Here is a 25,124-nt window from a genome sequence, read left to right on the forward strand (position 1 = left end):
AAATTATACATCCCTTTTACCCGGTTGTTGCAGGTACAGGATGGTTCGGAAATTACATCTCTCAAAATGTTTAATCATCTCCCATGTAGAATAAAAAGAGCTGAGACTTTTCCAACTTTTAAGAGGGCTCTTAAGACCATGTTAGCTGACTGTCCTTTTTACTCGTTGACAGAGTTCTCGAACTGTAGATTTATTGACTACATTAAGTTAAATTTGTTTCCTTTCATATCTTTGTAATTTTATACTATTTTTATTAGCATTGTAGTTTTTTATTGACAATTCCTATACATTGTTATGATGTCGATGGAAATAAAAAATTTGATTTGCCAAACAGCTCTTTCTTTTAGAACAAAAGAGAATTGAAAAAAATATTGGGTACAGAAATCCCAGAATGGAATACAATAGTGTAAATGTGATTCCAACAAGGGAAAATAATCGTCCATACAATAACAATGGTTTTTGAGGTTAAGAGCTAGTTGATTAGCATCACACCAATCCTTGATATTTTGCACGTCAAGAGCAATAATATTTTGCAGATTGAGAGGGTTGTCCACACATCCAGTGACCTCTGTGCTGGGCAATCTACAGCAAAAGCTCCAATCTTTCCTGAAATATCTAGGTTTATTATTGATGTAAATCAGGAAGAGAGTTGGGCCCAACACAAGTAATAATTTTGCTATCAGATTCTCTGCTCTTGATAGAGACCAAATGGGTGTTATCTAATAGAGAATACTTAATTCATGCAAGCCCAAATTAAATGCTTTTGATAAAAATTTAAAAAAAGCATTTATTTCCAACAGGTTTGTTACCCAATTACAGGAAAGAATTTGATTTGAAAAAAAAAGGAAAAACAAATTTAATATGTTGAAGTTGGTACTTCAGCACATGCAAAGCAAGAAAGAAAAAAGAAAATAACAAAATATGTATAAAAATGGAAAATAAAAATCCTTAACATTCTATGTACTTAAACAGACTATCTATATACATACTAGAAAGACTCAGAACCCTTAAACTGTCAAGAAAAATATCTCACTGTTCATGTGAATTATTATTAATATAATTCTGACACATTATATTAACAGGGGATTTAAACAAAATATTAGTCCTGGCAGGATTTACATAAAGTAATCTAAAATGCCTAGAGTTTATTCTTGGCAGCCAAAAATTTAATCCAGCCCAAAGGGTGGGACAGTCAATCTTATCATGAATAAGGTTATATAATTCCAAGAAATAATCCATCTTTTCTCAAAGACACCGGCTTACACTAAATAGTAATGAAATAAACTCTGAAATTAAGTTAAACTCAAGTTAAATTTGAGACCTGTGACTTAGAGTTTATTTCATTACTATTTAAGGTTATATAAGAATTTTATGGAAATAATTTATCTTCTTTTTGCTAAGGGTATGATATTAAATTTATTAAGTATAATTGACTATCCAAAGGTCTTGCCGGAAAGACACCTTTCACCTCAATATCATCTATCAGGTGATATTGATCTATAAATTGGGTATCAAATTAAAGATCTGTATTCTAACTTGGACCATATGTAAGGGAAGAACAGTAGTTTTAAAGTATTAATATTTTCAAAATGCCAACAGTTTCAAAAAATGAAACCCAACAATTTGGCAGAATCAGAAACTATTTTTGCTACATGCTTGGAGAAACTTAATTTCACATTAATTCCTCATCCACTTTTGTTAACACAACATCATTTGCTCTATAGTTAAACTTGATAAATCACAGAACACCACTGCCAAAGACTTTCTCTGATTCAAGGAATTAAGAAGAATCCTCATAAAGTGGAATACTGCATCTGCAGTGCTTTTTTGGTATTGACAGCCAAACTGATTTTGTTTAAGATGCTGAAGTCAGTAAAAAACTTTGTGATGTGTATATTGACTAGGCATTCTACTACTTTGGACAGAGTGGAAAACAATGAAATTGGTCTGTTGGCCTATTGATGGATCAACAGAGTCACCACCCTTGTGAACTGGTATTATGTTGGCAAACTTAAGGCGAGAGGGAAAACTTCTTCTAGCAAAAGAGGAGTTAACGGCAAGTGTCAATGCAGAAAGAGAATTTTCAGGAAGCTATTTTAGGATTTTTAGGGAAATACCATTATATCCTGAAGCATTCTGATTTTTCACCCCATCAACAACTCATTTGAGTTGGTGAATTGAGAAGAGAATGCAAATGGTATATTTACATTGACTAGGTAGTTGAGAGGAGCGCTTTTTAGTCTTAGTTAGGTTGTCAGCTAAGGAACAGTAAAATTTGTTACAATCATTTAAATCTAATAAAATATAAATAAAGGGATCAAAATTACTTCTATGTAAACTTTAAGTAAAAGTTATTACTAAAAACTTATAATTCATATTATATTTATGATAGTTTATAATTATATCATAGTTTTTACTAAAAACTATGATATATTTTAACTAGTCTATAGTAACTTTATATGTAATTATTACTGTTATATGATGTTTGTAAAGTATTCAATAAAGTATTTCAATTTAAAAAAAAAAAAAACTAATATAGAAGGAGAATAGAAAAGAATTTTGAAAAGATTTTTTTTATTCTTAACATTTGATTTATAGCAAAATCCATTGAAAAAAAAATTGTGGCACTAGGGCGGCACTGACACTAGTTCAGTTTAGGTGAAAAACCACACTTAGGGCAAAAAGTGCCCCAATGGATTACACAAATCTGCACTAATTTCACCAATGGTTTGTAAATTTTGCCCTAGTCTGCTTTAAAAAAAAAAGGTACCTAATGCAAGCATTATCTTCTGCAGCATAAATTATTGGTTCACAATTGATTACAGTCAATTTATTAAAGTTTATGATTTGATCAGTATTAGGTGAGCTGGAGGTGCTTTGGATCAGTTTTTTTCAATTTTTTTTTCTATTGTACTACTCATAATTGCTTTTGGGTGGGTTTACTCTTGTTATATGCATAGTTTGTTAGTTGAGTTGTATTTTTTTGTTACCATATTACTTATAATTGTCTTTTGTATTGGGACGTTCTTGTTGGAAAATAAATGAATAAAAAAAAATTAAATTAAATTTAGTCATGTGTTAGAGGTATATATATTAAATTATAATTCTAAAAAATCTAATGCTTTTCCTAGGCCTGTATATACCATAAAATATTCTCATTTTATTTATAAGACTACAACAATTATTATCCTCACCAGCCAAAGAGTTGTCCCACACAATCGCCTTCGTTCCGCGGCATTTTTCCAGCAGTTCAATTAAATTATTCCTTGCGGTAGTTTGTATCAGGGACAAGTCCACCCTGCTGCTCTGCAAATGCGAAGACATTTCCAAATTATTTATAATTTTTAATTATAATACGCCTTATTGTTTACAAACTATCGTACAAAAAAAAACACTAACAGCTGATTTATGACATATAAAAAGTCAGATTTGACAGTGACAGTTTGGTTGTCTAATAAAACACGCCAAATTAAGCGCCAAATTTAAAATTTGATTCGAGGAAAAGTGGCACAGAACATTGAATACGCATTTAATGTTCTAAGGGCGCGGACCTATTTGAACGTAAAAGGATAAATAATTACTAGATTTTTAGGAGAATTTGTTGAGGGTTTATTTAAGTTTTAAATAATATAAAATTTAAGTTATTACAGTTGCGTGATTTTGCGTTAATACCGCATGATCCCGAGAAAGTCGCGAGGGTTTTACGATGCGTCTTCCCGAAAGGTATAAATAGAACTTTTTAATGCCGCATCGTAGTATTGACGTAAAAAGCGAACAAAGTGGAGTGCCGCTGCTGTAAATTCCTTTTTTGTTAAATATTTTTTAAAGATTTTGGGTTTAAAGTGTAGGTTCAGACAAAGAGAGTTTCCGGAGACCAGACGCTAAAGGTAAAGTAAAACTTTTATTCCTTATGGTACTGTATGCCTCCTTTGTTCTTGATTTGTCAAATATTCTTGTTATAACAATTAAATATTCTTTGCATTATTATCAAAAAGCCGAGAACACCACCGTATTACGTATGTGAGACCGATCCACCTGTGCCAAAACTATAAAAACCATAGGCCAGTCTCCGTTATTTATACTTTATTGTGCATCATTTTTTTCGACCGGACTTAAAATACTAAACGGTCTAATTTAGACTAAAATTACGTATGTTGTGAAATGTGCCTTATGTGCTACACTCATCACTCCCTATTGGTAAGATAATTTTTTACATCCTGGAAAAGTGCATTGTTTTCTTATAAAGAAGTTATATGTGCGCATCGGGTTTAAAAACACGCATCGCTTTATTTACTAAAACACTCAATTGATTATTTTCCCGGAATATTTTTAGCCAAACAAAGGCGCAATATCGTTTTTATTATTGATTTTCAACATGTTCAAGTCAACATGTCGACAACAAGTCAGCATGTTCGTTACTGCTATTTTATTACAACAAAATTTATTAAGCAGTGATAACCACCCTCCTCTTACCATTCTGAAAGGGGTTTAAAAACTACCAAATACGCAATTCTACGACTATTGGAAGGGAAGGGATCTTCCATATTTTGTTATTGGCACTTAAGTACCACTCTACATATTTCAAGAAAATAACCAAATGTGACAAACCTCCATGCTATTCCAGGGACTATAACATATAAAAAAGGCTTATCCGAACTCTCAAGCTAAAAGAGACATAGATGCAAAGCAAAATTTTCAAAAGAACAAAGAACAATAGTTCAATTTTATATATACAAATAAATCAAGAAAAAATGGGAAAACAGGTTTTGAAATACACTGTCCGAAATATCTCCTCAAAACTATCTCATGAAATCGACATATATATTGCCAAAGTTAATATTTATGCAATATAGGAGGCAATAGAATACACATCAAAAAAGGAAAAAAACTATGGCATCAGACTCGAAGTGCAATAAGTAGAATTAATACAATTTGGATAAACGCAGATAACCAAGCAATAACATTAAAAACCAAAGAAAGTCTAACCCAACTCAACAATGTCGGGCATATCATAAAAATTACATGGATACCAGAACATACCAACACACAAGGAAACGAACAAGCAGACCATAGACATATCCTAACAACATTGAAAAAAAAATGTTAAATCAAAGGAAAGGAATTGAATAAAAATATGTACAGGATACCTTCCAAAAAAGTAACTGATATTCTAAAGTTAAATACAGTTGCAGAAGACATATACCTAACTACAATAAAAAGGCTCAGAACAGAATATTGTCTTATATCTAAATAAAAATTGAATAAAGGATTCACCTAATTGCGCATGTGGACAAGGACAAATCAATTACAAGATATGAACATATATCAACTATTAATAAAGGAAAAACTACACCAACCCCAATTAGTGTATATACAACCCTTTAAAAAAAATGACCTGGAGCCAAGGCCAGATAGTCTGGAGCAACTCTTCGGCTGGTGAGAGTTATTTCATACTCTCTAAGGTTCAACACAAATTATAACTTCACTTTTCTTATGAAACCATAAATACCTACGTTCAAATGACTTTTGACTTTTTTTATTATTATTAACCAAATATAAGATAAAAAAATATGTCCTGGAAGAGTATTTTATAATTCCCTGTAAGAAAACAATTATTTTACATGAATAAAAATAAATTATTACCAAAGGTAGGAAAAGGTGTATTATTGGGAATGATTTAATTCTTCCAGATTATAAAATTGGCATTATTATTCACATTTTTAACAGTTGCTTTATTAACTCTTTCCCAAAAGCCATATATATAAAATATAACATATTTGCTTGCCAACAATCTGCCTGACACCATTTTTGGGTCATTTACCCGAACAAAGACTGTTGTACTTTAGCCAAAATACAAGTCATCAATCATAAGTTCTTAATTACGCTATACGTAAAGTTCATTTATCTCAGGTAAAATGTCTTCAAGATTTACAACAAAGAAAAACATGAAAATATACAGTTTTCAAGCCCTGACCTTGTCGGTCTAAAATTAGCCCCATAACAATCTCGAGATCAGTTCGGTTTCCAGAAGGCTGCTTAGTTTAAACAGCTGATGATCCTGTTTGCCAACAAACCATTAAGATCCGAAAATAAATCTGTATGTTGTAAAGGTACAGTGTGTATGTAAGTTCTTTTCTTAGTTGGAAATTACCAACGTGAAATAGAGCTTGAAAAGGGCGAATAGTCTCGTTGGATTCGGAAGGACGAAACTAAGACAAAACCGTTGGAATTTTCTCGATAGTGCCCATAGAAGTCGAGATATCTATGACCTCCAAAGTTTGGGCTTTTTCGCTTTTCGGATATACCCACCCGTATCGATTTTTTTTAAATCAAAAATCGATTTTTTTCGAAATTGAACTAACTATACCAGCGTCTTCTTCAGATCACCTACATCACGAAAACACCGGGTTATAATGGGATTCGAGCAGAACTAAGGGAATTAGAGCACTTTAGAGAAAATTCGGAAAAAGTCATTTTTCGACCTCGTTTTTGTGCCCAAAAATGCCCATTGGATTCGGAAGCACTTATATTGATTATATAGTGCCTCCTTCTTAAAGACTATGGGAGTTTATTAATCGGAACTGGAGGCTTTTTAGCAATTTATTTTCTTTAATAATGTTCTGTTTCTTTTTGGTTCGATCCAAGCTCGAATAAGGGTCTCTGGTTTGGTATCCATTCTATGAATGATAACTCCATATGAACTCCCTTGAATATATCTAAAGGCGTTTTTTGAAATATCTTATTTTTAGACAGGATGGTGCCTGTTCAATTAGAGGTTATAATCACAATCATCTCTGTTATTCCGGTTTCACTTCGAAGCTCTTGTTTTGAGGAGAGAATGCTCAATGGTCACATAAATTCTCCAACATTTCTTGGTTACATTACTTTGCAGGTGCCGCGCCCTTCGTTCAGAACGAATGTTCCTTTGGCTCTTGATCGTGCCAGAACTAACATTAAATATCACGATCCTACTTTTATCGTGTGCGAAAACTTCAACAAATTTGCTTCCACCTGTGATATCTTTCAATGCTCTCTGAGGCACCCAGTTTCACAGGAAATTATGTGGATTAAAACACAGTGAGTTGGGCAGTCGCTGAAGGATGCGATGACTTTATCTCCTTTTGTTTTGTATGTGCCTTTTTTTTTAAAATACTACTCAAAATTTTATTTTACTTTGTATTACATTTTGTAATTTAACTTCAATTCTGCCTCTGTTAAATAATTTAATCCAGAGTTTAGTTATTTTTTGTTACATTTTATTACTTTGTGTTTTATATTTTTCCATTGCTAATTTTGATTTTTCTGTAATAATTGGGCTCTGGCCTGTTGGAAAAATAAGCATAAATAAATACTGAAAGTCACTTGTCATTTAAACTTTTTCAATTTACTGATTTTCCTTTTTCCAGAACATGCCGACCGAGTGTATCACGAACCCCCTGCAAAGGGAGTTGGCGGACTCGATAATTCGCATGGTACCGCTGGACGAAATTCGCATTTTGCTGGCGTGTGGCGCAAAAGTGAGTGAAAAACCCCATTCATATCCGCGAAGTGTAAAAATAAAAATTTCGAAAAAACAGATCCGCAGTCCGATTTACGCAAAATGAATTTTATGATCGAGCATTTCCTATTTATTATTCTAAAATTAAACACTTTGAAGGATCGAGTAGTAGACTGGAAGTTTCGGTTCTGTAATTTCAAGGTTTCCGAAACTGCAGTCTAAAGTTGCTTTAGTTGTGCATTAGTGTAACAAAGATAACTCTCAAATAGCTATTGAACGCAATTTTAATTCTTTTGCAGTAGGACAGCAAATGGAAATTACTATGAATTAAACCCAAAATAGCATTATTCGTTACTGTTACACTAACAAATAGTAGCAGAATGCACATGACTTACATATAATCAATCTAGTTCTATTCTTTCTCTTCATCTTTAAAAAACTATTATTGAAATGAAAATTTTAAACCTGTTGCTGCAGTCCACCGTGGCAATACACAAGCGGAAATGTCCATTAACTTATGTCATTTTCTCTTGGTAAATGTAGGATAACATTTAGTTTTAAAATCATCTTATTTAAGGTGAATGAGCCGGTGACCCAAGGGCTTATGCCCTTACACTACGCCGTATGGCAAAAATACTATGAGGCCGCCCAGTTACTCCTCACCAGAGGGAGTAACGTCAATGCCACCGATGAATGCGGCTATAGTCCGTTGCATCTGAGTGCCGAACATGGGTAAAACCCCTTTTTCCGTAAAACCTTTAGTAGGATTTTCACGAATTTCTCCTTTAGGTACACAGAATTCGTACGACTCTTGCTTAAATCGGGTGCCAAGGTGGATTATCGGCCTGATACCGGGGAAGATTTCCCGAAAACGACCCACTGTGATGAACCTTTAAGACTGGCCATTAGGAATAAGCACAAGGACATCGCCAGATTGCTTTTGGGTAAACTTCATTCAGTTTTTTTAATGTAAAAAGCACTTGATTCCTAAAATGATTCCTAAAATTATTAGGTGTACAAGGAAAGCTTTTTGGCAAACAAACTCATCAGTTTTCATATGAAACTAAAATCAACAAAATCGTTGCATAAGTTTTTAAAATATTTAGATTTTTGTAAAGCGTATGACAGCAATAAGATTTTTTGAATCCTTGGTAAAATGACTAAATAACATCAAAATGGTTGCATTTACATGGAAAGTTGTAGGGACCTTTTTAGTAAAGAAACTCAACAGCTTTCATATGAAACTAAAATCAACAAAATCGTTACGCGAGTTATCAAATTAGGCAGATTTATTTAAACGAGTGTTTTTACAGAACATGGTGCTGACCCTAACAAACGCTACTTCTTCGGAGCGGAAATTAATCTGGTGAACGACCTGGACTTCTTGGAACTTTTGTTGACTTTCGGGGCGAATCCCGATAGTCGCGACAGATCCGGCTTGACTCCCTTGATGAAAGCCGTTAGGCAACCAAACGTATACATCAAAAACATTCCGGAATCTTCTAGTAGTAAGTAAATTTCTATTTTTTTTTGTAGAATATGGAGGCGGTTTTACTTTTGCTGAAACACGGAGCTGACGTTAATGCTATGGCCGATCAGAGGCACGACTATAGAACGGTGAGAATGAATTCTAAGCCGTTTAATCCAAGCGTAAATGGTTCATTTGCAGGTCTTACATTACGCGGTACTTTCGGGGAACATCGACATTATTAATTTAATAATAAAACAGGGAGCAAAGTTGAATTACGATGAGGCGTTCGAGCTGGGGAAGCCCAGCCCTTTGGACCTGGCCATTTTGAAGGGAGACCCTAGCATCGTTCAATTGCTTATAGTTTCAGGTATAGTCTATCTATTTCCTTTGGTCTTGTGCTCTATAAGTTCACTCTCTTTTAGGGGCAAATGTGAACTGTAGCTCCCCAATCATTGGCTCGCCATTACACGTGGCCTGCGCCGAAGGGATACCCAACAGACACGACATTTTACAAGTGAGTTTACATTAAAATGAAAGTTTCTCCTAATTTTAGTCGTGAAACTGTTTAAGATGCTGCTGAAAGCGGGCGCTGACCCGAACTTGAAAGTTTTCACCGATGAGTTCGACCACAGTTCCCAACTGAGGCCGGTTCTGGTCGAATATATCGCTAGCAACGAGAAACCGAGCTTAGCTGTGATAAATATGCTGATTAGATACGGGTCTAGGGTGAGTTTTTATGTTTATGTAAACACATGGAACTGTAGATAGTAACTGGAACACTTCTTGATGCCTAGTCCATATTTTAACTATTGGTAATAGGCTTGGATCTTTGCCTTTCTCTTACAAATTCAAATTACACTATACTGTCTTTTTAATTACAGTTTTTCTAGTTTTGGTAAGAGAGTTTTCTTATTTTCTCACTGGCATACTTTCTTTATGGCGTGCAAAAGGAAATCGGCATTAAACAAATGACACTTGCAACTCTTAAATATAATATCAACATATATGTTTGTATTTCTCTCTCGTGATGCAAATTAATATAGGACGTACACCAGGCCTACAAATAGAAATCAATATAAATTAAATGACACTATTAAATCAAATATACAATAGGCCTCGTACAATATATATACAGGGTGTTCGGAAGCTAGATGCAATCCTTTAAGGGGGTGATATCTGACTTAATTTCAAACATTTTAACCTAAATATGTGTAGTAGGGTGGGTCACTTTATATAGGGAAAAAATAAAAATCGTTTTATTAATTTCTAATAGCTGTATTATGTTGCATTGCACAAAAACAAGTTAGAAAAGAAAAAAAAAAGATAATTTAACTTTTATCTTTAGCCCGCGCATGAATTTTGAAATTTTGATAAAAAAGACAAAATAGTTTCAGGGCATGACGATAGTGAATCCAGAATTTTAATTATAATAAGTTTTATAAACATTAGGAATTTAATGGTAGAAACATATCGTTAATGCTAAATATATAAAAAAAAAACACACAAAATTACAACTAAAGTCTTGTTAATAACATGCCATTATGCATGAAAATCTTGCTTACTTTCAAATTTGGGCATTGTTTTCCTAGATGAGAGTTTAGCATGAATCAGGCCTTCCCTTGACTTCTTGTCACACAGAGACATTGATGCTTCTGTCACTAATTTGACCGTCCGCTCTACCGCTTGTGTGTGACATGGTAGTCTAATGAAAATTAAATCTTCGTCACCATTTGATGCAACAATTTTTTTTAAGTCATCATTTGAGAAGCTTCGGAGGACTGGAGGATCACAGTTGTTATTTTCTTGCCAGTCTATTACATCAATATAAGACGAAGCATTAAAATTTACTGCCGGTACTTCAAATATACGTAGTTGCCTTCTTAGTGCCAATGAATCTCGTGCCTTTAATATTCTTCTGGCAGCTAATTCCCTAATATTCTTTTGCTCATCTGTTAACATAGCTAAGAGTAAATTCTCTGGAGGGAAAAAATATGCATTTCGTTGAATGACTGGATGTATTACGTCTCTTAGCTCTTTTGATAGATATCGAGAATTTTGTATCAATTTCCATAAATTGCGGGACCCATCTTTACAAGAAGGATGTGTTTTTATCTGAAGCCATACAGGGGCATATACACTATCGGACAAAAGTAGAGAAACTTCTAAAAATTCTTTGATTTACGGAAACCATGTATTTAAATTAAATATTTACTACAAATATTGTAGTTCTCAACAACTGCGTTTTTTTACCGCATTTTACATGCCTCTTATCAGTTGTTTATTTACAATAAAAGAATTCAAATATTTTCGAATGGACATAAGTAGAGAAACCTAAATATCAATCGTCCAAATTTAGTATTTAGTTCGCTTTACGTGAGTTCTGTTGATAGTTTTGCATAGTTTTTTTAATCAACATGCCTCGCGGAAGATATTTGTCTGAAGACCTTCGTAGAAAAATAGTTGATGCACACAAGAGTGGTATACGACAAGTGGACATTAGTAAAACGCTTAATTTGCAAGTCCGTTGTTAGCAAGACAATTTCTAATTTTAAAACACGAAATTCAACAAAAAGCATTAAAAAAAGTGGCCGCCCAAGAAAAACAACCAAACACATGGAAATGATGATAAAAAGAATTGCCCAGTCTGATCCTCACAAATCAGCAAATAAAATTTTAAGTGAATTACCTGGTGTTAATGTTAGTTCTAAGACCATACAAAGACGACTGAGGGAAGAAGGATTATTTAGTAGAAGAGCCGCTAAAAAGCCGTTTATTAGCAAGAAGAATCAGAAGGCCCGACTCAACTTTGCACAAAAATATTTGCATTGGACAACCAACGACTGGAAAAAAGTTCTTTTTACTGATGAAAGTAAGTTCAATTTGTTTGGGTCCGATGGAATCTCATGGGTACATCGACCACAAGGCAAAAGATTCGATCCAAGATATACACAGCCTACGGTAAAGCATGGTGGTGGCTCCTGCATGGTATGGGGTTGCTTCTCTGGGTTCGGTACAGGACCATTACACATCATTGAGGGTATCATGGATCGATTTGTGTATTTAGACATCCTACAAAATGTAATGCTACCCTTTGCTGAGGATAATTTACCTTTGACTTGGATATTCCTACAAGATAACGACCCCAAACATAAATCAAAGGTTGTCAAAGATTGGTTTTTATCGGAAAATATTAGGGTTATGGACTTTCCTGCGCAAAGTCCCGATCTTAACCCGATTGAAAACCTCTGGGAGGAACTAGACCGGCGTGTAAGGCAACATCAGATCAGTAATAAAAATGATCTTATAAAAGTTTTACAAGATTCCTGGAATTCTATTGGAGAGGAAACCATTATGAAACTGTTGGAATCCATGCCAAATCGATGCCGCGAGGTGATTGCCAATAAGGGATACTCTACTTACTATTAATTTTTCTAAGATAGAAATAAGAAATAACTTGTACTTTTGGAATAAAATTTAGTTTCTCTACTTTTGTCTCATAAATATTTTGTTTAATTAAATTAAATCTTAGGATTTTCTTCTACAATTTATTTTACTTTATACAAATTAAATCTTAACAATTATTGTTGATTTTCATTATGTGTAGAACTGCATTAGTTTTGAAGTATTCAAATAAAACGCAAATTTAAAAAGTTTCTCTACTTTTGTCCGATAGTGTACTTTGACGATAAATTGCACTAGGTGACATAAATTTTCAGTCGGATGTATTGTAGCAACATAAAGTCTCAATATTCTATTGGCTGTAGTCAACCAGCGAGCATGGGAAATTTTCCCTGGCGATTTATGGGCTAAGTCGGTGGGGTAGTTTCCAGTGATTACGGCTGTGGTTATCGCGTACAAATACTTTTGGTCCATGCTTAAATCTTCTGTTTTAATTACTGGTAGCTGACTTGGTATTATTTCGTACTCAATAACGGGTTTTATTTCACATTTTTCCAACTGTTTTCCAATAGGACCATTATACGAATGTGGACCAGTTGTTTTACCATCTAGCTTGTTGAACAAATGCCTCAGAGGCAACTCATTTAACTGAAGCATGCAAATTATCCATTGTAGTGGTCGCTGAAGCTTCTTCTCAAACAGTCTAATTACGCGTTCTTTCCAGTATTAGTTGCTGTCCCATCGCAACCAATAGCCACCAATTCGTCAGAACAAATACGTTTTGATTGTAGAAGTGCACTAATACAATACCTACTTCCAATACTTCTGACAGTACCATGTAATGGTGTAGTATAACCTACATACAAAGAACCGGGTTCTTTCAGGACAGAAATGTGTTCTTCAACTACCACCTATTTTTAGCCTGCTTTTGCCATGACTTTTAAAGTTTTGTCCTTGCGCCCATCAAAGTACAACGCGGTAAGCTACAAATTGGTTTGTTCTTGCAAAAGCGTATCCCGTAATTTTTGTCTTTCCCTTCTTAATTTAGATTTATCTATTACCTCTACATCAGAAGATATGTCATGTAATACCGCCGAAGCAATTGCAGCCGCCGCTCTATCAGAAACACCATAACGGTCAGCGGTTTTCGATAGCGTCGGAAAACGTTTACGTTTCACAGATTCCTTTTTGGAGGTTTGTGAAGTGGATGGCAAATCTTCTACGTTGTGTTTTACGGGCGATACATAACGTTCCTCAAAATCCGTAAAAGCAGAGGAAGACACTTCTTTTTGTGGTTGATCACAACTAGGAATGAGTTTTTTAAAAGGCTTTAAACTCTTACGTTTTCTCTCCAATTTTTTTTTCAGTTCTAAAGTGCGCACAAGATCTACTCCACCGATAAGCATTTTTCTTTCGCCCCTCTGGTCAAGCAAAAATGCGTGTTCTTCTTTGGGTACCTTCGGCTCACGCGAGCATTTACAGAGATAAAGAAGATCCTTACATTTACAGGAACAAATATCAAACAAAACTTCACTTTGGCGCAAAAACAAGGCTTTCTTTTCTTCTGTCAACCTTTTTAGAGATTTAATGTGATTTTTGCACTTTCCGTGGTACATTTTTAAAATCTGAATAGTTCGTGTGTGTGAGACCATAGGAATAGATGATTTTTGCCAAATATCTTCAATTTTTTGAGCCACTATGTCTGCGATTTGAGAAAAAGACGGTTCTTTGTTACTTCCTTGTTGAATTTGTTCCAAGTTGTATTCTTGTCCATTCGTAAAACTTCATTACATCTTGGAAAGTTGGTAACACATTTTCTTTTAGTTCACCAATAGTTCCAAATATGGGACACTTGTACTTTATTCTTTTACTTTCCATACTATTTGGTAAGAAATTAGCGCGAAGTAAAGCTCTGATAAACAAAACAAATAACCACGACCGTACGCGTTAAGAGATTAATTCACATTAAAGCCGGCTGCACACGGTGTGCGATAATATAATATATATTAAGGTCTGTAAAAGAATAAAATAAATTAACTGTAAAGCAAACGTCTTAAATTAGAATATAGGAAGACTTGCAGTGTCTTGCAAGGTATTACCTTATTTTACAAATTTGACGATAATGCGGCGGCCTTGCGCGGGCTCTTAGAGTTTAAATATTTCAATAATATTTTAAATGGTTGCTCTTGAAATGATAATACAACATAATTTTGCTATTAGGAAATAAACAAAAAAAAATTTTTTTCGACCCACCCTAATGTGTAGGTCGAAATTTGTTTATAAATTTTTTATCGCAATTTTCGCATTTTTCTCAAGAAATACCAAAATTTCAAACCTCTCTAAAAATATGCCTAGCTTCTGCCCTTTATTTTAAGATATCACTCATGCCGATGACTGGCCAATTCTCAGAATTATGGCCTCTTTTGTGCGGCAGGTCATGTAAACAAAACTTACTGGATTGGTTTTCTATTATGGGACAGTTCAGGTAAATAAAAAATAATAAAAACAAAATTAAGCAGAGGTACCTAATAGTAGATACTGTAGGGTAAGGGGTACCTAGTAGGTACTAGTTAGCAAACAGCGCGATACTCCCATCAATCCACAAACCAGAGACGCCTCAAGAACAAACGGCGGAGAAAAACGTCTTCTCGCCCCCTATCATTAGTGGGGGGGGCAAAACCCACGCCGGAATAAAAAAGAGGACGAAAACAAAATGGACCTATCTGATGGATACCAGACGGACAGGTCCACGAAAAGCGAGGACAGTAGATCTACAAGCAGACTAGAGAGAGAGCGGGGTAAGACTCAGGACGACTCCTCAAAGTTCCTAAAGCCCCAAACAAAATCCCGAACTGACCCCAGATTGTTCAAAACCTTAAAAATCACTCCAAACCCCGACCTGGGAGCCGGCAAAGCGCCACCCCAGTCTGCGGAGTTGAGGCAAAGCGAGAAAAAAGGACCCAAACTCGAGGAGATAATTCAGGAAAAATATTTGCTGATTGACTGTAATGTACTGTAATGTAATTGACTGAGAAATTACAACTATCAGGCTACACGATAAATAAGTTGATCTCAGAAAACCATTCTCTTAATGAGCTGATCTCGGAGTTAAAAATTGTAAACTCGAGGGAAGAATGAACGAAATCAAAGCCCTTACTAACAAAAACGCCAAACTCGAAGAGCGCCAGACGGTGCAGGGGGGGCTGGCTAGCGACAAAAACCCAAGCGAGCAAAAAAAGAACCAGGGAAGACGCGGGAATGTCTCCGCCTTCACAAGACGGTGATATGCCGGCCTCGGAACCGGTTAACCCTGGGAAAAAAACAAACAGGGAGTCGGTCCCCTCAACATCGGCGGACCCAAAACCCTTGAAAATCCCACTCTCAAAAGAGACCCATTATATATGCCCCTAAACAACCTCTCCTTAGCGGGTAAAGGGAAGAGTGTTGATCCTAACATTATTAAAGTACCCAAGGTAGTGTTAAGAGACACTAAAAACTGGGCCGCAAAATATAAATTGTTTTGTGAAAACAAAATTAACATCACAAAAGTCCAAAAAGATAGATTGGGATTAGCGCTCTTCCCCAAAACTTCCAAAGACCACAGAACTACTCAAGAAAGAGGGAATGGAATCCTATTCGTTCTTCCTTGAAGAGAACAGAAAATTTATCGTCATATTAAGGGGACTGGATCAGAACTTCAAACTGGAGAAGTGGAGAATGATGGGGTTCGAGCCTGAGGAGCTGGGTTGGTTTAAAACCGGCCCAGGGGCCGTATTTTCGAAACCATGCGAGAATCTTCGAATGCGAACAAAGTCGAGCGGCAAAATTCGCACACGAATTAAAAAGTGCATTTTTGAACAGCACTCGAAATTTCATTCGCATGCGAACATGAAATGTAGTGGCAACGTAGCAAAGTCGAGTGCTATTGGAGGCCGTGTCAACCGGGATGAAGACAATAAAGATTTAACCTAACCTAAAATTTAAGTTTAAAAACATCAGGGAATTTTGAGGTTTTTTCATGGCGTTTCTTGGGTTTTTGCGAATTGACTTTTTTTTTAAATGAATTCAAAAAATAAAAAATATTGCGGTTTTGTGTCGAGCGAGCGAAAGAAAGAACTAATTTCATTTATGGAAGAGCACCCGGAATTCGGGCAAATTCACCCAAAATTTTTCGGCTAAAACTGCACAAGCCTTGTGGATAAAACTAGCGGACAGATTACACACTTACACAGTCTCTGGAGCACATAAAGAGCACATCATCGTAATAGGCTTAATCATTCTATCGTAATAGGCTTGTTTAATCTATATTATTAAATTGAGAATCTGAATACATTTCAAATGGGTCAAGAAATGAAGAGTACATCCTATTCCTTCTATCTGCCAGAGTTTTAGTCTCTTCCAGTGCATCGACGACTTTTCTTTGCACAATATTGTTTAATCTTGCTATTTGAATATTCTTATTTTTTTTTCAATAAACAACAAGAAAACACTACAAAAAAACTTAACCAACTCACAAATTAAGAAAAAAAACAAAGCTAGTTTAAAATCAAAACAAGACAAGCGGCAGAATCGCACACGAACTTTGAAATTCGAATGGTATATACCCATTCGAGACACCGCATGCGAAAATGTTCGCATACGAACCGGTCGAAAATACGAATATCGATTTTTCGTGCGAAATCCTCTAATTTCGTATGCGAATCAAAGTCGAATGGTTTCAAAAATACGGCCCCAGGTCCTCATCAGGTTCCTCGTCCCTAAAGAGCAGGAGGCCGTGTTTAAAATTGAAATCATATTAAATATTAGAATCCGTGTTGAGCGCTTAAGGACTCACACAATAGAAAACAGGAAGCAAATTGGGCAGTGACATCGCTGCCAGGAATACGGACATGTCATGAGCAATTGCAACGCAAAGCCGCGTTGCCATAAATGCAAGAGGCGAACACCACTACTCGAGAGTGTGAAAAAGACAGAGCAACACCGGCAGAGTGTTGCAATTGCGGTGGCGAGCATCCGGCGAGCTATTGGCGCTGCCCAAAAAATCCAAACATAAAAAACATAAATAAACAAAAAAGCTTCGCCGAGACCTTAAGAAAGACCAACACGGAATTTAATACCAGGAGGGCGGAGCCAAGGGAGGGCACTACAAAATCGCATATTAAACGTCCCGAGTTTTCAATCAATAACACGAGCCTCTTAAATCTTCTAAGTTTGCCTGAAGCGATGTTGGAAAAAAAAATCGATACCCTGATGGCAAAACTGGAAAAACTAAACTCAAACCCGGCGTTTAAACTATTGTTGGGAGCCGAGACCTAAGTCCCCACAATATCCGTTTTTTTTTCCTTCTTGGGTGCTCAAATCCTAAAACCCATCCGCACTAACCACAAAACCCCACGTAAAACCCAAACCTAACGTCAAAAACCCAAACATCATCCAAAACACCGATAAAGACTGATACGTTCACTCCTCCGCCCGACCTTTTCTCACCAGCCAAAAGTTCCGTGGTCTGAGGGGGCGTGGTCTGCTTCGCAGGCTCGCCAGTGGCGAGGCGTACGAGTAGACAAGGTAGACACTGTCTACCCAAAATTATCCAGTTATTTCTCATTAATTTATTACTTAATTATTTCATGTAATTGTTGAATTCAAATTAAAAAAAAAAATAACACAGAATGTAGTCGCTCTCCTTACTAATATTATATAGTATCTAAACGGCTATAATATCTATATATCTATAATATCTAAGGCGCGCCCCGCCTGACGCACCAATTAAAATAAAAATGCAGGGCTGACACCCAATTAATGTATAGGAGCCCCAGGAAGACACATTGATATTTGTCTTCGGAAATTTGGAGCATCTAATCGAACCATATACGCATCAAGCAGGTGACAGAGGTCCGGCCGCATCAGTATTCAGCCTATTACGTATGCAAAATTTACTCGCGGGAAAGACATTTGAGCTTTTGTCTATCGAAGTCGACCAGCTATTTTATTATGTTCTTGAGGGTTATTGTTTATCGACACGCTTGATTTGGTCGGCCGCAATACATCTTCAGTTTTGTTTTTTGATGAATCTGCATTTGGCATTTGGTGCGGGCGCGTGCTATTGGGCAGTGTGAATAAAAACTTAGCTTTTGCTTTTAGTATGAAGTATAAGCTTTAGCATTTACTAGATAGATTTAGCTTTTACTAATAGCATTTGCTGAAATTAAAGTGAATAACCTTTTGCTTTTACTTACTAGCGAAAGCTAGATATTTTAAGTATTTACTTAAAGTTTTTATTTGGTAAATTATCCAATGGTGTTATGCCGTACCCTTTATCGCCTAAAATAAGTCCATAGTTCTGTTGACGTCTTCTCATCATACTAAAAATGTTTGGTCTACTTAAAATACGACTGTCGTGCACTGAGCCAGGCCATTGAGCATCTACGGATGTAAAAATTTCTTTTGCGTCACAAGTTGCTTGCACATTTATACTACACCATCCTTTCCTATTGATATACTTGTCACCATGTAGCGATGGCGTTATTATTGGTACATAAGTGTCAATTGCACCAAAAGCACAGGAAAATCTATACAACTTTACCCATTCGTTGATTGCCTGCTCAGTCGAGTTTTTTGTAGGAAATGCCATCCAAATTCATGCCTTTTCAACTATTTTTGGTAAAACGTGAGATATCGTTTTACATATTGTTGTTCTATGAACTCCTTCTTTTCTGATCCTTATTTGAAATCCAGGATCACTTAGAAATTGCAAAAATATTTGCTCCACTTTTGGCTCCAAAAAATGGTTAGCTATCCACTCAACATTTTCTTCACTAAATCTATACAGATCGTGGTATTCTTCGGCACGACTTTCTTCTCTTTCGGGATAAAATTTTACAGATCTTATATTCATAAATGCAGCCATTTCTACCAAACTGTTTAACAATACTAAATTTTTAAGCCAGGGTCTAACAAGCTTGCAAAAATGTAAGCTTTTCCTTAATATTCCTAGTAATTGCTTACTTTTATTCCCACCATTTTTAGACAATGCTAACAACTTTAGCTTTTGCTAATTGTATTAATTAGTAAAAGTTACTACTTACTTTTATCTATTGCAAACTAAGCATTTGCTAGGAAAATGTAAGTTTCAGCTTTTACTGAATTCTTATTCACACTGCCCATTGTAATTTAATAATTAGTATTTTAATTTTTGGGTGTATAGAAAAGATTTTTTTAGTGGATATTTTAGGGGTTATTTATGAACGTTTGTTTGATATTGGCAATTGTATTTTAATTGTGTTTTTTTTGTAAGTAGTATTTATTTTTATCTATCTATCTTTTTATGCTAGTAGTAATATTTTTTTTCTTTTTTATATCACTACATATTTTTCTCTTTGAGTTAATATTTCATGCTCTTTCATTCTCTATTTCATTAAAGTGAATAATATTGAGTACACATTTTTTCTAATTAACAATTTTTATTGTTTGTCTACCCGAAAGAAAAGTTCACGCTTCGCCACTGAGGCTCGCGTCGAATAACATCTCACCCAGACCTCATAAATACAAGCAACCAAACCTTAACCCGACCAGTCGGTTCCTATTCTCCGAGTGAGTCACAAGTCCAAGCACCTAGATGCGACCCAGAATTATAAAAAGAAGGCGCCTAATCTCGACAAAGGATCTACTTAAAAGACCGGCAAGAGCAGTAAAAGCTAGCCCGGATGGACAGTGTATAACATCACATCATTGTTGTTTAGTTTCACTCTCGCCTCTAATTTTGTAAGATTATCAACTTCGTACTGACTGCATCCACTGTTTTTTAAATCGAGTTTCTGCCCGTTTTATTAAACAGTACCCTGACATTGTCTTTACTTATGGACGCGCTAACGGTAATGGAGCTTTGGCACGACGCTTGTACCAGGAACGTTATCCAGATCGGAGGTTACCAAACTTCAGGGTGTTTCAAAACACCTTTCGCCGTCTTACTGAAGTTGGCATTGGGAATAATCCGGCACGTGGAGTCAACCCTGGCCATAATAATGTAGAGATTGAGGAGCAAATACTGGAAGCTTTTACCGCAGACCCTACTGCAAGCGTCAGAAAAGTAGCTGAAGACCTTGGCCTTTCTAGATGGAAGGTGTGGACGACCATGAAGAAAGATGGACAGTATCCCTTTCATGGTACGGGGGTGCAGGGCTTACAAGAAGAAGACCCTGCAAGACGAATTCAGTTCTGCCGCTTTTTATTGAACATGGACATCGAGGACCCGTTATTCTTAAGAAGTATCTTGTGGACAGACGAGTCCAATTTTTCCAGAGAGGGTTTTACCAACTTCCACAACCTCCACGAATGGGCTGCTAAAGATGCAAATCCGCACTGGAAAAAACAAAAATCATTTCAGAACAGATTTTCGGTCAATGTGTGGGCCGGAGTAATTTATTTATTTATTTATCAACGTATATAACATTTCAAGTACTTATTAATAATTAACAGTAGTCTTAAGTAAAAACTATAATACTAATAAACAATACTGTGCTAAACCTAATCCAAAGAGTGGGAGTAGGGCACTATCCCAAGATAGTTGCCCTAGCTGACGACTTAAATTTATTTAAAGATGTACTGAAAAAATCAAGATCTTTTGCAAATCTATTCACTGTAGAAGCTATTCTATTTATAGGACTGTTTAGTAGATAGGATGTTCTGCAAAAGGGAATATGGAGCGCCTGACTTCATAAGAGTATATCTGGCAAACCTGATAAACTTGTGCTGGATATTTTCAAGCCTCTCAATGTGAATCAGAAAATGAGATGACCAAACAATATTGGAGAATTCGAGAAGAGATCTCACCAGGCAAATATATAGGGTCTTCAATGCTGACACATTAGTAAAGTCTTTGCAAGATCTTTTGATAAAACTGAGAGGAGGAAATCCGCCGAAAAATTTTCAAATCATCAGCGAAGAGCAAAAACTCAGACTCCAGTGAGGAGCCGAGGTAATTGATAAAGAGACTGAATAACAATGGTCCCAAATGGGAGCCCTGAGGGACCCCTGAAGTTGTCAAAAATGGGTTGAACAAAAAACCACCAATTTTAACACGCTGCTCTCTATCCATCAGATAAGACTTGATCCAAAGTAAAAGAGATCCGCTGATGCCGAGATCTGAAATATGAGAGATAAGAATATTATGGTTGACCCTATCGAAGGCTTTACTAAAGTCCGTATATCGCATGTGTTTCATTACCGTCGGCAAAAGATTTGAAGATATAGTTGCTAAAAACAAACAAGTTTGTATCCACAGAACGACCTCTGCTGAATCCATGCTGTTGATCTCCAATTATTTCCTGAAATGTGCCAGATAGAACCACCTCTACACAGTGCTCGAACAGCTTAGGAATTGCAGAGAGGATACTAATGGGACGATAGTTAGTTATGTCACTCTTATTCCCAGATTTATAAATAGGACATACATGAGATAGCTTCCAGTTCTCTGGAAAAGTTCCAGAAGTTAGGGACAAATTGAAAATATGAAAAAGTGGAAGGAAAAGGGAATGGCTGCATTCTTTCAAAAGCCTGTTTGGAATTCCATCGGAACCCGCTCCCTTTCTGCTGTCCAGTTTAGCTAATGCTGTTTCAATTGTAGTAGCACTAAGGAACACGTGGTTGATATGGTTAAATTTACATGAGGTATCGAGACCGTCAGAGGCATTAGAAGGGTTAGTATTCTTGTTAAATACAGATAAAAAGTGGGTGGCAAAGAGATTTGCAATAGAAATACCAGTATCGGCCCTGAGATCATGAAGCAACATCTCATCTGGAACGGTAGAATCGCTTTGATTGGACTGAAGTCTTACAAATTTCCAAAAGGTCTTGCTATCGTTCTCTATTGCATTTTCGGCTCTCTCAATGTAATGTCTGTAGCATTCACTAGATAATGAACGGCATTCTGAGCGCAGAACACTAAAACTTAAGTAATCAGTATTTGATCCTGACTGTCTGTACCTTCTATGTGCTATTTTTTTCTGAATAACTAGACTTTTTAGTTCTTCAGAAAACCATGGTGAATAATGTTTTTTGTTGGAACAAACAGATTTAAACAATCATAAACAACAGAATAGAAGTTTGCAACAGTGGTATTTAAGTTATCGTTAATAATTATAGACATCCAGTTGTATGTAGAAAAGTAGTTATTTATAGACACAAAATCTGCTTGATTAAAGTTGTAAAAATATGTTATAGGTAGTTCCAGGTAATTGGACTTACTATTGGGTAGTTGCAGCTCAAGAGCAGGATGGTAAGGATCTGACCCGACTAAACCATTACATTTAGTTGTTAAAGTGGAATGAAAAGTTGTAAAGCAAAGGTCAAGAATTGTTCCATGATCATTAACCACTGCATTGAGCTGCATCAAACCTAGAAAAGTGAATGTGTCACATAAAAGATTTTCTTTATCAGATGTAACATTATTTGGGGTTAAGCCATAATGATCATCACTAGGTAACCATGAAATATTAGAAAGGTTAAAGTCACCAACAATAAGAACATTATTAAAGCTCTCGCAAGCTTTGGTAACAGAGGCACAATGCGCTGCATACACAGATAGATCCATGGATGGAGGAACATAAATGCAGCCAATGCAATAATCCTCGCCATCACCAAGACGCACAGAGATCCAGATTTCTTCAAGTGAATTGTCAGCAGTTGGCAAACGATGGGATTTTAGGGTGTTGCTCACTGCTAGAAGCACACCCCCGCCTCTACTTTTTGAACTGTTTGAACTGTTACTAGTGTTGCGGTCCGTTCTATACACTAGGCAGGACTATTATTACACCAACAATAGCAGGACTATTATTGGGCCACATTTTCTACCAAAGAATTTAAATGGTGCCAACTATTTAGATTTTCTACAAAATGATATCCTCGTTCTTCTAGACGAGGCTGGATTATTGAAACGAGAAAGACCAATAGTCTTTTAGCAAGATGGTTGTCCAGCGCATTGGTCCTTGGCTGTCAGGAATTACTTAGACGACTGTTTTCCGGACGGTTGGATCGGTAGAGGCGGAACCTTTCCTTGGCCTCCTCGATCGCCTGACCTAACTCCGTTGGATTTTTTCATATGGGGCCGGGCAAAGGAGCTTGTATACACCAACGAAATAAGAACAAGAGAAGGGTTGATTCGCGAAATAAATGAAGCATTTGACAGGATGAAAGAAGATATAACCATAAGACGAAGTAACAAAAAGGGCTGGTGCTTAGAAATAATGGATTGCATTTTGAACATGAACAATAAATAGTTTAAACAAAATTGTGTTTTATTTAACATTAAAACCTAAAATAACCCCACAATCGGGGCTCTAATGCTTAGTAGGCTTATGAAAGGTCTCAGTCTAATAATTTTTGTTTACATGACCTGCCGCACAAAAGAGGCCATAATTCTGAGAATTGGCAGGCATCGGCATGAGTGATATCTAAAAATAGTTATATTGATGGGGGTTTCCTTGTTGTTTTAGGTGGTAATGAAAACCCAGTTCCGCGACCCGGACGGCATGTTAAACTGTCTGCAGAACGTCGTGTCGGACGATCAAATATTCCTCCTTCTCCTGGAGTCTTGCGAATCGTTCGATCCCTGTATGATCCGCAGGAATCAAGTGGTCACCCCGAAACAGAAAACGGCCCTCCTCGAACTTGCGAAATACCCGTTGAACCTCAAGAAGCAAATCCGTCTCTACTTGAGGAGGATCATGGGGGTGAAACTGTTTCATTGCGCCAACGGATTTGAACTTCCCACCTGTTTGAAAAAGTACCTTTTGTTCGATTACAGTTGAGGAGTTATTCGGGGCAGGATTTTATGCAACCGAGAAGTGATCATTTTTGTGATTTTTTTTTTGAAGTTTTTCGGTATTTTTTGCTTCTGACCACGTTAACTTTTTTGTGTGTGTGTGTGTGTGTACTAACCAAAACATTAACATGGAGAAATCCCTATTAATAATATATATTCATTTTCTAATCAATCTGTGTAGTTTTATTAATAATACAATTAATTCAAATAATAAACTCACTACTTATTAACTTACCTGCCTCTATAACAGAAGCGCGATAGCAGCGCCCCCATTGACACTGAGAGGACAAAGGAAGATCGCGATAAAATAAATGCTTACTAATGACATTGACATTTTTGTACTTGATATTTACCCTTAAGGAAAGACATCAATCGCATATTAATTTCTACTAAATGGTGTGTTTTTAATAATAATACAACTAATCTTATTAACGTAAATTAACTTTTGGAATGTTTTTAATAAATATTTTGACACAAATAAGGTTTACAGTCTGCCATTTTGTGCCAACTGTCACATGACAATGCGACGTTGCCATTCTGAACCATTGGCAACAAAATGGTGGATACTGAAATACAGCTTATTTACCCTTTTACTAATATGTTTTTTTGTTATAATTTGACTAATCTCGTTGCTCTTTAAAGTGGTCATTTTGTCCTATAAAGCACATTTGAAAATTGGACGCACAAAAAAAAACATTGTAATATTTAAGACTAAAAGAACTTAAATAATTCCTCAATTGGTATTAATTTTATTTAGTTTTAATTATTTTATATGTAGTTTTGTATCTTTGTATATCCGTATTCTCTTTGTATATTTGTACTGTCGCACAATATATAAATTAAAAAATATTTTTGATTTTGACATTTTACATAACCTCTAATCTTTGTCAAGCATACAAATTATTTTATTTCCAAATAATCATTAATCCATGTCATTC

At 35.8% G+C, this 25,124-nt stretch overlaps 2 protein-coding genes across 3 annotated transcripts in view; one reads left to right on the forward strand and one right to left on the reverse strand.

Moving 5' to 3' along the window:
• The window catches only part of LOC126733522 (vacuolar protein sorting-associated protein 33A), a 31,727-nt gene extending 28,321 nt beyond the window's left edge, over window positions 1-3,406 (reverse strand). Inside the window, exon 1 of the mRNA XM_050436856.1 lies at window positions 3,195-3,406. Coding sequence (XP_050292813.1) covers window positions 3,195-3,324 — 130 coding nt within the window. The 5' untranslated portion in view covers window positions 3,325-3,406. The remainder of the gene's footprint in view (window positions 1-3,194) is intronic.
• A 311-nt stretch (window positions 3,407-3,717) lies between these two features.
• Window positions 3,718-25,035, forward strand: LOC126733524 (ankyrin-3-like). 2 transcript variants are annotated; one of them, XM_050436859.1, is made up of 10 exons: window positions 3,718-3,887; window positions 7,407-7,517; window positions 8,076-8,230; window positions 8,288-8,442; window positions 8,812-8,972; window positions 9,035-9,115; window positions 9,168-9,336; window positions 9,392-9,483; window positions 9,540-9,695; window positions 23,858-25,035. In XM_050436859.1, exons 2-10 carry the CDS (start codon window positions 7,410-7,412, stop codon window positions 24,170-24,172), a joined length of 1,392 nt encoding a protein of 463 aa, XP_050292816.1. In that variant the 5' UTR covers window positions 3,718-3,887; window positions 7,407-7,409; the 3' UTR covers window positions 24,173-25,035. The 2 variants fall into 2 exon arrangements, with proteins under 2 accessions (XP_050292816.1, XP_050292815.1); XM_050436858.1 differs by lacking the exon at window positions 3,718-3,887 and adding an exon at window positions 4,041-4,197.
• The last annotated feature ends 89 nt before the right edge of the window (window positions 25,036-25,124 follow it).

The sequence above is a fragment of the Anthonomus grandis genome, chromosome 2 (assembly GCF_022605725.1).
Source record: "Anthonomus grandis grandis chromosome 2, icAntGran1.3, whole genome shotgun sequence".
Classification (NCBI taxonomy): domain Eukaryota; kingdom Metazoa; phylum Arthropoda; class Insecta; order Coleoptera; family Curculionidae; genus Anthonomus; species Anthonomus grandis.

What these genes read in the sequence shown, in the direction of transcription:
- LOC126733524 (XM_050436858.1), top strand. Translation starts at nt 4,162, where the DNA reads ATGTGCCTTATGTGCTACACTCATCACTCCCTATTG. An exon ending in CATCTGAGTGCCGAACATGG is followed by an intron (nt 8,231 to 8,287) that starts GTAAAACCCCTT and finishes TTTCTCCTTTAG; the next exon opens with GTACACAGAATTCGTACGAC. An exon ending in TCAATTGCTTATAGTTTCAG is followed by an intron (nt 9,337 to 9,391) that starts GTATAGTCTATC and finishes ACTCTCTTTTAG; the next exon opens with GGGCAAATGTGAACTGTAGC.